Source organism: Tiliqua scincoides, chromosome 9 (assembly GCF_035046505.1).
Source record: "Tiliqua scincoides isolate rTilSci1 chromosome 9, rTilSci1.hap2, whole genome shotgun sequence".
Taxonomy (NCBI): domain Eukaryota; kingdom Metazoa; phylum Chordata; class Lepidosauria; order Squamata; family Scincidae; genus Tiliqua; species Tiliqua scincoides.
This window is the reverse complement of record NC_089829.1, coordinates 34,637,555-34,652,135: the sequence shown is the minus strand read 5'-3', so window position 1 is coordinate 34,652,135 and position 14,581 is coordinate 34,637,555. Positions and strand designations below refer to the sequence as shown.

General features: G+C 46.8%; 2 protein-coding genes across 3 annotated transcripts; both read left to right on the top strand.

Annotated features, from left to right (window-relative positions):
- The first annotated feature begins 2,116 nt into the window (after window positions 1-2,116).
- C9H19orf12 (chromosome 9 C19orf12 homolog) lies at window positions 2,117-8,706 on the top strand. 2 transcript variants are annotated; one of them, XM_066637281.1, is made up of 4 exons: window positions 2,137-2,188; window positions 3,937-4,021; window positions 5,486-5,661; window positions 6,600-8,706. In XM_066637281.1, the coding sequence occupies exons 3-4, from the start codon at window positions 5,502-5,504 to the stop codon at window positions 6,863-6,865; spliced, it is 426 nt and encodes a 141-aa protein (XP_066493378.1). In that variant the 5' UTR covers window positions 2,137-2,188; window positions 3,937-4,021; window positions 5,486-5,501; the 3' UTR covers window positions 6,866-8,706. The 2 variants fall into 2 exon arrangements, with proteins under 2 accessions (XP_066493379.1, XP_066493378.1); XM_066637282.1 differs by lacking the exon at window positions 3,937-4,021 and having other exon boundaries at window positions 2,117-2,188.
- Window positions 8,707-12,507: 3,801 nt separating this feature from the next.
- Window positions 12,508-14,140, top strand: LOC136660484 (protein C19orf12 homolog). The gene is made up of 3 exons (XM_066637690.1): window positions 12,508-12,583; window positions 13,213-13,388; window positions 13,875-14,140. The coding sequence occupies exons 2-3, from the start codon at window positions 13,229-13,231 to the stop codon at window positions 14,138-14,140; spliced, it is 426 nt and encodes a 141-aa protein (XP_066493787.1). The 5' UTR covers window positions 12,508-12,583; window positions 13,213-13,228.
- Window positions 14,141-14,581: the final 441 nt, after the last annotated feature.

Genomic DNA, 14,581 nt, shown 5'->3' with positions numbered 1-14,581 from the left:
GCAATTGTGTTCAACAGAACTTTGAGCCCTAGCCTATGCATGTCTACTCAGAAGTAAGTACTATTATAGTAGATGGGGCTTACTTCCAGGTAAGTGTGGATATAATTGCAGCCCTACTCCCAGGTAAATGTGCATAGGATTGTAGCCTTAACATAACATAAGCTACGAACTCTCTTTCAGGCATCGCTCAGGAAAGACTATGCCCTAAGTCTGCTGTGTTAGGGCCCAATCCTATCCAATTTTCCAGTGCCGGTGCTGCAGCGCCAATGGGGCGTGTGCTGCATCCTGTGGTGGGGAGGCAGCCACGGAGGCCTCCTCAAGGTAAGGGAACATTTGTTTCCATACCTTGGGACTGCATTGCAGCTACACCTGTACAGCTACACAGCTGTACACAGCTACACCTGTGCTGGAAAGTTGGATAGGATTGGGACCTCAGTGGAGACTGCTGTGCTCTGGGAAAGGCTTCTCTGGCGTGAATGGTGCTTATTGTTCCACTGGGGAGTCTTGTGGTCACTGTGCCACTCTCCCCCAAACTGAGTTCCAGCTTGCTGCTTCCGGGGTCTGCAGCCATTGTGCCTCGGTTTCTAGGTAGACGTGGCAAGCCAGGGTGCAGTTTGGGGGACAGTGGAGTCGTGGCCATGAGATTACCCACATAACTGTAAGCATCATTCATGCGGGGGAGGGGTTATGCAGGGCACCGGATCCAGCCCACAGGCCAGATTCTGGAGAGCCATTCGCTAAATATAAATGTATGCCCCTAGGCATGTTTCTCAGTTTGCCTTATGCTAAACCTGGTGCTTCTTGACTAGAGCCCTTTGGGGAAAAAAACAATCAAAGGCAGTACCTGAGCTCCATCCCCCCCAACTAATATGTAGCAATAGATATATTGTAAGCGTACTGCTAGAGCTGGAAGGGAAATCAGGCTATAGATATTTTAAATAAAGTTGGCCTTAGTCCCCACAGGTGCCCTGCGAGGCAGGGATGTATGGTGGGTGGGGAGGCAGGTGAGGCAGAACTCCTTTGCGTGGGTTGTGAGTGCCTCACACAGCGAGGTGCTGCTTTTCGAAGGCCTCTGGCGGGGAGGCTCTGCCTCACTTGCCTCCTCACCCACCATAGATTCCTGCTGGGAGGGTGGGCAGATGCCTTGTGAGGAGGAAGGAGACCTTAGGACTGCTGAGGATGGGGGATGTGGAGGCCATACAGACCTCTATCAGAGCAGAAACCTGAGAGAGAAAGAGAGCGCCAAGGTTAAAATGAGGAGCTGGCCCGGGGGGGGGGGGAGATGGAAAGGAAACCAAAGCAGTGACCCATGAGAACATAAGAAAAGCCCCACTGGATCATGCCAAAGGCCCATCTTGTCCAGCTTCCTGGATCTCACAGCAGCCCACCAGAAGTCTCAGGGAGCACACAAGACAACAAGAGATCTGGCTCCTGCTGCCACTCCCTTGCATCTGGGAGCCTACTTCTGAAACCTGGAGGCTTTGTAACCTGTGATGGAGTTTTCCTCCATAAATCTGTCCAACTCCCTTTTCAAGGCATCTAGGCCAGATGCCATCACCACACCCTGTGGCAAGGAGTTCCACAGGTCAATTACACGCTGGGTAAAGAAATATTTTCTTTTGTCTGTCTGGACTGAGGGAAGGAAGGGACTTGGGCAGCTTTCCTCCCTGGGGTGGGGAAGAGCATCCCTTGCAGATGAATCCAGCACAGGAGCCTGGCTGCTGCCCAAAGTGGTGGCAGCCGGCCCTGGGGCCATCTTCAGAGCTAAGCGAGGGGTCTGGGGTCTGGCCACAGGAGGGAGGGTGGCAGTGCCTGGGACAGCAGCAGGGGCACTAAGGCGCAGGGCCAAGTCTGGGGCAGCGATCTAGAACCCAACCCTATGCATGTCTGTGCAGAAGTAAGTCCCATGGTAGTCAATGGGACCTACTCCCAGGAAAGTGTGGCTGGGATCGCAGCCACCCGCGGAGGGCGAGAGCCGCCTCCCCTCCCGGAGCGGCTCCTGGGCGAAGAGCCCAGGCAGGGCGCACGGCGGGCGGGCGGCTGCGGAGAGAGACCCGCCCCCGCGGTGCCCTCCGGGCTGCGGGCTGACGTGTCCTCTCCCGGGTCTCCGCCACCGCACGTGGTCCTGCGTCGTCGGCAGAGGCTCCGGGAGCGACCTTGGCGGCCTAGCCGGCCGGCGCCGCCCCAGGTAGGGAAGGCAGAAGCCCGGAGGCTGGGCGCGCACCGAGATGCGGGAGAGCCCTGTGAACGGGGCCGGGGGCGCCCTTACTCGCGAGGAGACCTGCCTGGCTCCAGCCTTCCTTGGCATGCCCGCGCCCCCCTCGCGTCCCTGCTGCCTCTGGGCAGGGCTGGGAACGGTCCCTCCCTGAGCCTTGGAGGCTCCTGCCCCAGCCGGTGTAAACAGTAGCAAGCGGGGGGGGGGGGGGCTCTGTGCAGGGCGTCCTGCTCGGCTTCTGGGGGCTGGCACCTCTTCCTCGGATGCAGGAGGGGGATCTCTGTTGCAGTGGCGTAGCCAGAGGGCTGCGAGGCACTGAGTTTGGCAGGGAGCCTCCCCGTGGTGTGCAGATCTGCCTGCCAACAGAGCAGTGGCGTAGCCAGAGGGGGTGCAAGGCACTGAGTTTGGCAGGGAGCCTCCCTGTGGTGTGCAGAACTGCCTGCCTACAAAGCAGTGGCATAGCCAGAGGGGCTGCAAGGCACTGAGTTTTGCAAGGAACTTTCCTGTGGTGTGCAAATGGACCTTTACCCTTGGAGCTATTGGGGGGGGGGCGCAGCTACTGGGAGTCTCCCTACAAAACCCAGTGCCTTGCCCCCCTTCTGGCCATGGCACTGCTGTATTGGCAGGCAGATGCCAACAGGGAGGCCCAGTGAGCATGAAATGCCAAAAGCAGGGCCTCTGCATGGAATTTTATCAGGGGGTGCTAAGTAAGTTTCTTTTGAGCCTCCTTCTAAATGGGGAGGGGTCAAACAGATCGTGGGAGGGTGGTGATGTGGTGGGCAAAACAGGATGGGGAAGGGGGTGAAACAGGGCAGGGAGAGGGCAGGGCTGTATTAACCCATGGTCAAGCTCCTAGGCTTTCATGTATTTCAGTCCCGGGGCCTCTGAGAGGAATTTCATCAGGGGGTACAAAGTTTCTTTTGGGCCCCTTCCTAAAGAGGGAGGGGGTGAAACAGGGTGTGGGGTGGGCAGAATGGGGGAAAAACAGGCAGGGGGAAAGTAGCAACAGCTGGAATGGCCTTTGGAGCCCAGGTCTACCAGTCTTCCCAATGCAGAGCTCAGGTCTACCTTCCTGCCTGGTGTTGGTAGCTAAATACAGTAATATTAAAAACCAAACACACTCTTACGTCTCTCTAAAATCTTTCAAATATAGAAAATCATCACAGGAGATTAGTATCTTTGTGTTTAGGCTACACTAGAATGAAAAGTGTCCTGTGCGATACAAAACTTAGTAGTTCTGCAGCAGCTGTAGTCCCACAGCTGTGTCACTGAGCTCTTCTACATTCCTTCATGGTAAGCGGATCCACAAGCCAAAGAGCTACAGTAGCAGGTCGGTTTCCTCCCAGATGTGACACTGTTAAGGAATGTAGGCATTTCTGGGCCTGGTGTGTATGGCTTGTGGCAGTAGTCACCTCATGTTCCAACAGTATTGCCCCCAGCATCCTATGTGGGCAGTGAGTCTGGGTGAGATTGGAAAATGTAAGATTCCAGGAGATTTCTGGGCCCCCTCCTTTGATTCCTGGATCCCCTTTCTGACCCTGGGCCCAGATACAAATTACTCCCTTTACCCCTCCCTCCTAGGCCCGGTTCAGGCTCCACCAGCACTTCAGTCTTTCACCCCACTAATGCTGACAGCCTGACCCTGGTACAATAGGTACTAGACTACACTATATATTTATTTTATTTAAGGAATTTATATCCCGCCTTTCCACTTCGTTTAGGGACTCTCAAGGCGGCAACATAGCCCTATATCCATCGAGAGGGTCTCCTGAAGAAATCTATTCACATTGGAGCCCTAGGGCTCAGGTAACAGTAGCAAAAAAATAAAAATAAAAAAATGGGCCCCTAGTCCTTGGGGGGGCCCCTAGGCTTCAGCCTAATGAATAATACAGCCCTGGGGGAAGGTGACAGTCAGACAAATCTTTGGAACCCAGGTCTGCTGGGCTTCCCAGTGCAGAGCCCAGGTCTAACTGCCTGTGCAGCTAGATACAGTAATATGGAAAACCAGACACACTCCTCTCTAAAATCTTTTAAATGTAGAGAATCATTGCAAAAAATGAGCATCACCATATTTAGGCTTGTACTAGAATGGACTGTGTGGGCCAAAACTGACTTCTTCAGCAGCTTGCAGCTGTGTCTTTGAGCTCTTCCTATACACTCCTTCATGGAGTGTATTTCCACTGGTTTTCCTTTTGCTGAAAAATTAAGATGTCTAAGATTACCCTAGCAGACTGAACTGTTCTCCCTCTGACTTCTGAATGTTTCCATTTTTTGGTAGCAGATTTATATTTATTATTTTGTGTAACAATTTATCAGACATTGGCAGTAATGGCATGTGTCGTGGGACCGGCAGAGCTCTACACCTGATCCTGAACTCCTTGTTGGGACTTCTGGCCCAACACGGAGTCTCCCAAGTCTGCGCCAGCAAAATAGCGGATAAATAGCGGATAAATAGCGGCAAAATAGCTGGCGCAGACTTGAAAAGCTCCATTGAGGGCTTTCCCTGGGGGAAGGGGACAAAAGTTCCCTTCCCTGAGGAGACTTCTAGAGGCTGCTGCGGTGCCACAGAATGCAGCAGTAGCAGCTTTGGTGCCCTGCATCTGGCGGCGCCAGCGCCTTTAAGACTGGACTACCAATCTACCACCACCACCCAGAATGGGAGGCAATAATAATCAAGAGTTCCCTCAAGAGGGTGTGAAGTGCTTATATCATCTGTGATGCTAAATGCAACATTTGTGTTTTGTCTTTCAAGAAAAAAAGCAACTGTTGAAATCAGAATTGGAACCATGAAGGGGGTGTGTGTGTGTGTGTGTGTGTGTGTGTGTAATCCTTTACTCTTGTGTGCTGCAGTCCCAGTGAAAATAATCCAATCTGGATTGTGTCCCTTTACAACTGCTAGTTATCCTGGGGAAAAAGAGATCCCTTTGGTGGCTGTGGGACTTCTGCAGTTTGTACCAGAAAGAAAACAAGCAAATTGTGGAAATCTCTGATCCTGATTGAGACCATAGCAGAGAGAAGTGTTGCTCCCTGCTGTGATGTGATCCCAGTCTCAGGTGGGGGGGTCCATTCCTGCTGCTGTTTACGAAATATGTGATTGCTTGCTTAATCATCTGGTTTCACCCTAGAAAGTACTTATACATCCAAGCAATAATAATTTCAGGCATGGTTAGAAGGCTCTTTCTTTTTGTCTGAAAATAGCAAAACAGGCAACGCTGCGTGTATTACGTGTGGCAGCGATTGAGGCATTGCATCTTTTAAAACTCTTCATAGGTGCGAACTAGCCAAGATGCCCATCAGTGTGCATGACGTCATGCAGCTTCTGTGCCGTGTATCTGAAGAGCGTAAAATGAAGGCGGCCTTCAGGCATTCTGCACGAGGAGCGCTGGTGGCGGGTGCGACTGCTTTTGTTGGAGGCTTGGTGGGAGGCCCACCTGGCATAGCCGTAGGTAAGTGTTTTCTGACAGAAGGAATGGTTGAACCCTCCCCCTTACCCTTTTTGGCTTAAGCTCTTTGTTTGTGGAATCAAAGAATTAATGTGGAAAAAAAGAATTAAATAAATCCATTAATTTCATTAACGTAATGAAAATTTGGAAGCCTAAGAGTGTGTTGAGTTTGTCAGTGTGATACCCCTTGTCGGACCTCCAGGGTGCAAAGTCTGTTGTCCTGGTTTCCTGGCTTGCCCTGATTGTATGAAAATGGCACGGAGACTGGCACATTCAGTAGGCTGTTCGCGAAAATTGCATCTGGATATGGGGAATGAAGGCTGAAAACATTGCCCAAAAACACATTATAAAGCTTGGCCGTGTGTGTGTTGGAAGCCAAGATTCACTTAGGCATATACAAAAATGATGCTGCAAATGAAATTAGTGTGCCTCAAGCTGCTAGCACAGTAGGATCATCACACCATGTGAGTTTGGAGATCGCATCTGATCAGTACTTGGTGCGCTCAACCAGTAGCCTGTGCCAAATTGGGAAAGAACAGAACTCTAGTGTGATTATCATCGAAAGAAGTGAAAACATGGGCATCTGCTTATTAAACACTGGTTTCAAATGTATTTCTTGGTTATTGATTGGTTGCAAATGGTCAATTTGTCTGTTTATCCTATTAATTAAGGACAACTTCTACCTAAACTTACAAAAATGTGTTTGATCTGATGGGGAAAGAAGTTGTCCTTGGGTATGTGAAACTCAGGCCTGTAAAGATGGAAAACAACAGTTTCCTTCTGTGACTTCTCAAGAATTGAGCATATCATTGATGTGTTCTCTGAAGCACATTGGAAAGCAAGTAGGCATCACAAGCCTGTGTCTTTTCAAGAGATTGCTGGATTGGGGTGTTAGGCTGACAATAGGATGGCTTAAAATGCATGTGTTTTGCTTCTTCTAGGAGGTGCAGTTGGTGGCCTGGTTGGTGCCTGGATGACCTCTGGACAGTTTAAACCAGTCCCACAGATTATTCTGGAACTTCCGCCCTTGGAACAACAGCGGCTCTACGACGATGCCTATGCCATCATTAGGAATCTAGACTGGACTGACCTGGCACAGCTGACAGCCCTTGTCATGGGAAACACGGCCATTCAACAGCAGTTGCTAGCCACACTGATGAACTACCTCACTACTGAGCTCAGGGCGGAAATCCAGTATGAAAAATAGAGTTTTCCCATGTGGACTTGTGTGCGTGTGGTTGTGTGAACTTTTTAATATTTGTTTTGCACTCAGCAGTGAAGGATAATTTATCCAGGATCTTTGATGTGTTGGATATAACTGGAATCTGCTGCACAGTATAAACTTGCTGCTCCAATTTCTCAACAAGAGGCCTGTATCTTCTTAACAGAGTGTTCCGAACTGACCTGTGGAGCATCTGCTTTTTGCCTTCCTTCCTGTCCTAGCCTCGTTGGCCCAGTTCTTTCTCTGTGGTGCTTGTAGTAACCTGTGCTCTTCTTCCAGCTTCCATGTTAACATAGGCTGGACCTAGACGATGCAAGAGCACTAGGCAGTGGAATTAGGAGGCTGGAAAGGACTGTACCACACAGGAAGGAAATACACACTTTGAATGCTCCCAATGTAAACAATATTCCCTGCCAGGAGAAAATTAGCACATAAGGGATAGTTTTCTAGTTGAGTCCTTTGCCTACTGTGCTGGTTTTCTATTTGCAGGAAATTCTTAATGTAAGGGGGCTTTCAAAAAATTTGAACTTCCCATTTGCAGATTGATGGTACAGTAGTACATACCACCTCATTCTCTCATGTGGTGAACAGACCTTATTATATTATAATATGTACGTAACCACATAAAGAAACATCTGGTGGGATCCTGGTGGTACTAGAGTCAGCAGATCATGTCATGGGATTGTCCTGGGGCAGCCGGCTAGTCCGTGGACTGGCCTGAGTGAAGTTCTGTCAGGGCTACACTACAGTGGGCCAACTGGTATATGAACCTCTAATATTTATTATGTGTGTAGAGATTAGTGCATTGTGTTTGAAGTGTGTTGGTCTGTCACTTGGGCACACCAAAATCAAAATCATCTTCATAAAGCCACTTGGGGTTCTGACTTCAATGGGTGTGTCTTTTGATGTATCGTTAGAGCAGAACACTGGAGGTTCTGCTTTCCAATAGTTTTTTTGGGGGGGGGGCGACAACCATAGGACTGCTAGAACTGGGGTTTCAGAACTGGATCTGCTGTATTCAGAGTTGAATTCAGAATTGGATTTCGAAAGGACCTTGCAGAGAGAAGGGAAATTAAAAAACAAAAACACTATAGTGCTTAATTACTTACTCAACAACAATATGTTCAGGGGCATTTTTCTTTTTAATGATAAATCTTAATGTTTTTTATGCTTTCTTCTTCCTTGGCGTATCCTGATTTTAGAAGTGGGTTACCTCAGAATGCCAGATGCAAGGGAGGGCACCAGGATGCAGGTCTCTTGTTGTCTTGTGTGCTCTCTGAGGCATCTGGTGGGCCACTGTGAGATACAGGAAGCTGGACTAGATGGGCCTTTGGCCTGATCCAGTGGGGCTCTTCTTATAAGTTGTTCGTTAAATGGATCTTGTTCAGGTCAACCTTGATTGGCTTCCCTGAGCCATTGGCATCTCAGTAGTTTCTATGCTGTCCTCCTAGGGGTTGTGCAGATTCCAGAATGGAACTCTCGTCCCTTCAGAATTTAACCTGCTGTGCTGTAGTCAAGGGGTAGGAATGGGTGCCTTCCCATTTGGCTCTGTTCTGGTGACTAATTGAGTAACCTTTTTACAATATGCAATTTCTCATTGCTGTCAGCCCCCATTTTTGTATTCCTGGGCAATATCTTTTAAGCCACATGGACAATTTTCTTCATTTTCTTTATTATTTTTTACCTTGCTGCCACTCTTGAGTTTAAGAAAAACTGGAGATCACAAGATGCCTTGTTTTAAGTAAAGAGGCAAGGACCTAGAAGGTCTGTGTCTTATGTATTTTTTCCTAGTAGTTGAATTCAAATAAACTAACTCTTGGGTTTCAGTGTATTCGAGTTTCTTTAAATATATCCTGTTTGCATGACAGGTGACTGATCTGCCTTCATTTAGAAATGAAACACAACCAGCAGCCTCACACCAGTTTAGATATGTTGAGTTGTAGCAAGGCCACTCTCTTCTGCTCTGAATAGGGAAGGGGCTGTAGCATATAGAAGATCCTGGGGTTAATCTTCAGCACCTCCAGTGAAAGGCTCTCAGGAAGCAGGGCTAAGAGAGACTTGCTTGAGAGTGGATGATATGAGTGTACCTAGATGTGGGCTATTGTTAGCACTATTGTTCCATCTCAACTGAAGTTAGTAGAAAGAACAGAAGGGGTTTTTAAAGTATCTAAAAATAAAATCATTGGGGGTTCTGATTTTGCTTGTAAGCAAGGAGTATATCCTTTGATTGGCATAACTTAACCCCAGCTTTGCTGAACTCCTTGGATGTTTATTGCTTCAGATCACTATGTGAATTCTATCTGTAATGTATTGGAACACTTGACTCTCAAGTGGCTCCCAATTTTGTTACATTGCCAAGACTATAGGTGAGAAATGAAGGATGCTTCACCCATATTTGTGTCTCTCCTAAACTGATAGCATAATTCTTTGTACGAGGGTCGCCCAGAAAGTAATGCACCACATTTTTTTTCTTCAATAATTATTTATTGAACACAATGAAACTTACACACAAGAAAGAATGATGTTTCTTCTACACTCCCTATTTTTCCATGTAATCTCCATCCAGTTCTATGGCCTTCCTCCAGCGAGACACAAGGGCATGTATGCCCTGTTGGTACCACTCCTTGTTCTGGTCACGAAGCCATTTCTGCACTGTGCGAATCACCTCTTCATCATCCTCAAAATGTCTTCCGCGAATGGCATCCTTTAATGGCCCAAACAAGTGGAAGTCTGAGGGAGCTAGGTCAGGGCTGTAGGGTGGATGGGGTAACACAGTCCAACCCTGTTTAGTGATGTGTTCTGAAGTCCTCAAACTTGTGTGAGGCCGAGCGTTATCATGTTGAATCAAACATTCACCTGGGTTGTTATGGCGCCGAAGTCGCTGGAAGCACTTCTTGAGTTTGGTTAATGTCTTCACATAAGCTTCGGAATTAATGGTGCTGCCTCTTGGCATCACATCAATGAGTATGACGCCCTTACAGTCCCAAAACACAGTGATCATGACCTTACCGGTGGAAGCAGTTGCTTTGAATTTTTTCTTCTGTGGAGATTGAGGATGACGCCATTCCATCGACTGTCGTTTTGTTTCGGGCTCAAAATGGTGAACCCAGGTTTCATCACCTGTCACAATCCTGGACAAGAACACTTCCCCCTCATCTTCAAAACGTTTCAGCAACTCAGAAGAAATGTTTTTTCTGAGAGATTTGTGGTCCACCGTAAGACAGCGCGGAACCCATCGTGCACACACTTTTGAGTAATCAAGAGCACGGATTATTGCATCCACACTTCCGTTGCTGATTGACAGCTTCAGCGCCAACTGCCTAGTCATTATGCGTCGGTCCTCGCGAATGAGCACATCAGCAAGCTGCGTCTTGTCAGGTGTGACAGCCGTGGATGGCTGCCCTGAACGCTGCAAATCTTGGAGCTCTGCCGAACCGCCTTCTAATGGCCTCACCCTCTGTGCCCAGCGACTAACCGTACTTCTGTCAACTGCAGATTCTCCATAAACTGTACACAAACGTTTGTGAATGTTCCCAACAGTTTCTTTCTCCGCAGTGAGAAATTCAATGACGACACGTCGCTTGTAACGTACATCACTTACAGACACCATTTCGAAACACTGCTGCAGCTACGCTATCTGTCTGAAGAAACCAAAAATTTGTGTGCGCACTCCTGAAAATTCAAATAATGTATATCTAAAGTTTCGCATTCGTACCATTACTGTAGGCTGAGAAAAAAAATGTGGTGCATTACTTTCTGGGCGACCCTCGTATATTTGTATGTGTTGTCTACCAGAGGCATTTCCTTTCCTAGTAGTTGAATCCTAAACCTCATGTGGGCTACCAGTAGTAGACTGGGGGACTTGGCTAGAGACATTTGGAATGGAAAAATGGCAGCACTCTTCCCTGAGCAGAGGAACAACACCTAGAGGGAGACTTTTCACCCCCTGACCTTTTTCAGCTCAAAACCTTCCTCCCCAAGGTGAACTTTCACATATGGGTAAAATCAGTAGTCCCCAAATTGTGAGGAAACTGCCCAGGGGAGCCTCACAAAAACCTCACTGCCACCCTATACAATGTTGAGAATTGTAGCCATATGTAACTATACTATATGTAACTGCTTTAGCCTTAGGGCCAAAGTACACAGAAAGGTGAAATGCTCCACTAGTTCAGTTTGCTGGGTGGCAAATTGTACCTCTTGGGGGGGAGCGATCAATAGCATCTTTGATGGGATTTTTGGTGGGAAAATGCAACAGAATTAAAGATTAAACATCCTCTACAGCTGCGATCAAGATTGTGCCCCCACCATTAATAGTTAACATTGACTATTTTGTCAGGAAGTTAGTTACACCCAGGGTGACCAGATACACTGGAGGACAGAGTGCCTATACCTTTAACCATTGTGCAGAAAAGGGAATTTCAGCAGCTCAATATGGAAATGTTTAAAAAGCTGCACCTGCTAAAATTCCCTCTCCTTTGCAATGGTTAAAGGTATAGGCATTCTGTCGTTCACTGTATCTGGTCACAGTGGTTACACTAAAGGCTTCAGATCTCCTTCCTGCACAGCTGTGTAGCTCACTGGGCAACTATGAATACTGTAGTAGTAAATTTTAAAGCCTAGGAACTCAACATGACAGCCCCACAGGAAAGCCCCATAACCTCCTGTATCTGTGCTCCTTTAAGACTATAACAGCAAAAAAAATCAACTTTAAATTTAATTTGTTACACTATTTTCTTCTGTCACTTCTATTACTGCATTAACAATTGAGTTCATTTCCAATGCAAGCCTGTGCATGTCTACTCAGAAGTAAGTCCCATTGTGTTCAATGGAGCACTGCCAGGAAAGTGTATATGGGATTGTAGGTTTTGTCTCAAAATCTTGGAGCAGATTGTGATGCTTTTAAAACAACTGACATTGTTTTAAATGTGAACATTAAGAAATGTGATTAAAAAATATGCCAAGTAAATAACATAGGTATATTAAGAATGTCAGCCTGTGCATATTTACTCATAAGGAAATCCCATTGTGCTCAATAGGTCTTACTCCCAGGTACACCTACATAGGATTGTAGCCTTAATTATAACATGAATTGCATAATGTCACAGGATGACCTGGGACCAGTTATTGGCATTCAGCCTAACCTACCTCACAGGGTTGTTGTTAGTATAAAGTGGCTGGGGGGGGGAGAGATGTATGTGACCTCCTTGGAGGAGGGTGGGATTTCACTAAAAAAGGAAGAATTTGATGCAAGTAAGAGACCTCACGAAGACTCAGGGAAGGGAGTTGGTTCCAGGGATAGGCAGATGTGCTAGAGTCATTGGAAGGAGTAAAAGACCTTTGGCCAACTAAGGGTGGTGAAGCCAAAGGAACAATGGTCAAAAGTCAAGATAGGAGATGGACAGATAAGGGGGAAGGGAGCAAGGCAGCCAAGGTCTTGAAAATACAAATGAATTATTTGCACTACATCCAGGAACAGACAAGGAACCGATGGAGAAATTTGGGGAGGGGCTTCTGACACTTACTTGGAATAGCAATAAAACTTTGAGCAACAGTATTGGGGAAACAGAAACTGAAAAGGCTTAAACAAGCTTGCTTTCTTGATTCAGTTGTCTCCTATACTTGCAGAACAATTATCTCTTGCAGTGGTCCATTTACAAATACTGTACTGTTTCTGAAGAGGCAACCGTACAACAGAACTGCTGGGTAAGTCATGAGATGACCAGTCCCCTAGATATCAGTGTGAAAATGCAGACTGGACAAAGGCTGCAATCCTTTACTCACTTACCTAGGAGTAAGTCCTATTTAACTCCATATACATGAATACTGTAAGAGTCACGGTCCTCTTGTATTTAGCAAGAGGAAATCAACTGCCTTTATTCACCCCAGCAGAGCCTCCAGTGACTCTTAGCTCGTATTTCCTCTTGTCTCCTTCTAGATTGTGAGCCCTTTTGGTATAAGGAAACATCTAATCATTCATGTTGCAATGTAAACTTTTGTTTTTGTTCCAAAACAGCATTGTAATGCCCACAAAATAAGAACATGTTTTTAATTGATTTTGTACAGGCCTCTTTTTAAAAAATTTAGTTATCTGTTTTACTTGCCATTAACTGGATCATCAAAACTAGTCCAGCATGTAGAAAGAGTCAGCTAGCTACCACTTAGAAGCTTTGAAATGTGAAAGGGAGAGGGAATGAGGAACACTAAAATGTGGTCTTTAATTGTTTTGTGCATATGTGACTATAGGACATCTCTTCTGCTAACCCACTGAATGGAGTTTGTGTGTGTCAACAGTTTGCCACTGTTTTGTCATTTTATCTTTTAAAATGTTGAAGGTGCGAATGAGCCAAGATGCCTGTCAACGTGAATGGTGTCATGCAACTTCTCTGTCGTGTCTCTGAGATGCGGGGCATGAAGGCTGCCTTCAAGCAGTCAGGAAAAGGCGCACTTATGGCGGGTACTGGTGCTTTCCTTGGTGGCTTGCTGGGAGGCCCATTTGGAATTGCCATAGGTGAGTGAGTGCTACCCTAAGAAAGACCAAAGCCATATTAACTTTATAGCTAGAACAGGATTGAATGCATGAAAGTGCATTATAGTGATTGAATGCAGCATGTTTGTTTGAACCTTTGTCTGTCGCAAACAGGGACTTGTCCCTGTTTAAAGGCTCCAGGGGCATTCTGAGTTGTAGGGTGTGATGTCACAGCTGGAATGTCACTTCCAGATGTGTCATGGGGGTGTAATTTGAAGTCTACCCGGGTACCACAGTGGCAAGCTACGCCACTGGTGCGGATAAAACATTGCGATTGTGTAAGTAGAAAAATAGCCAGTTGGGGCCCCAAAAGCTGATCTGGAAGTGCCCATGTGCTCTGATGTTCATGCACATCAGAAAGCAAGACCTACATGTGCACCAAAACTCTTGTGTCTGCACGAAGTTGCTGGATTGAGGTTTAAGATGTTGAAAACCAAGCAGCTTAAAATGAACCTTTTACTTTCCTAGGTGGTGCAGCTGGTGGCTTGGTTGGCGGCTGGATGACCTCTGGACAATTTAAGCCCATCCCTCAGATTATTCTAGGACTGACTCCTGCACAGCAGCAGAAACTGTACAACCACACCTATGCCATCATTAGGGATCTGGACTGGACCGACATGGTGCAGCTGTCAGCCCTGGTCATGGGAAGTGTATGCATTCAAGATAAAATGCTAGCTGTAATAGCGACCTACCTCACCAAAGAGTTCGGGGCTCAAATCCAGTATGAAAAATAAGGGTCGAAAGAACGATGGGGAACAAGAAGTGCACAGACAGAAGTGGTGCTCCACCAGCGTACAAGTCAGACATTCTTTCAGGTGTGGATGTGGTCCTGGGGGCGGGAATTCCATTTTACAATGAGGACTAGTTTAGTTCGTTAGGATAATTGATACCAGAACATAATCGGGAATTCCGGCCTTGTATAAATTCACTGCTGTCTTTTTCTCAATGTCAGCTGAGTGTCTTGGACTGGCCTCCTCAGTCTCTTTTACCTTCCTCTATTTGTCCTGCTGCATTTCATTTTTATTAACTTTGTTTCCTCATGCCACCACTCTCTATTTTTGTTTCAAAGGCTGGGTGGTCACAAGGAGCATTGTTTTAAGAAAGCCAAGAACACAGCAAATGTGCATTTTCTATTGTGAAGTTTCTCCTCCTTGTTGATTTCAAATAAAAACAAG

Bases quoted from the DNA above. Each gene is read 5' to 3' on its own strand.
- C9H19orf12 (XM_066637282.1), top strand. From the start codon at position 5,502: ATGCCCATCAGTGTGCATGACGTCATGCAGCTTCTGTGCCGTGTATCT. The intron at 5,662-6,599 runs GTAAGTGTTTTC...TGCTTCTTCTAG, and splicing joins CCCACCTGGCATAGCCGTAG to GAGGTGCAGTTGGTGGCCTG.
- LOC136660484 (XM_066637690.1), top strand. From the start codon at position 13,229: ATGCCTGTCAACGTGAATGGTGTCATGCAACTTCTCTGTCGTGTCTCT. The intron at 13,389-13,874 runs GTGAGTGAGTGC...TTACTTTCCTAG, and splicing joins CCCATTTGGAATTGCCATAG to GTGGTGCAGCTGGTGGCTTG.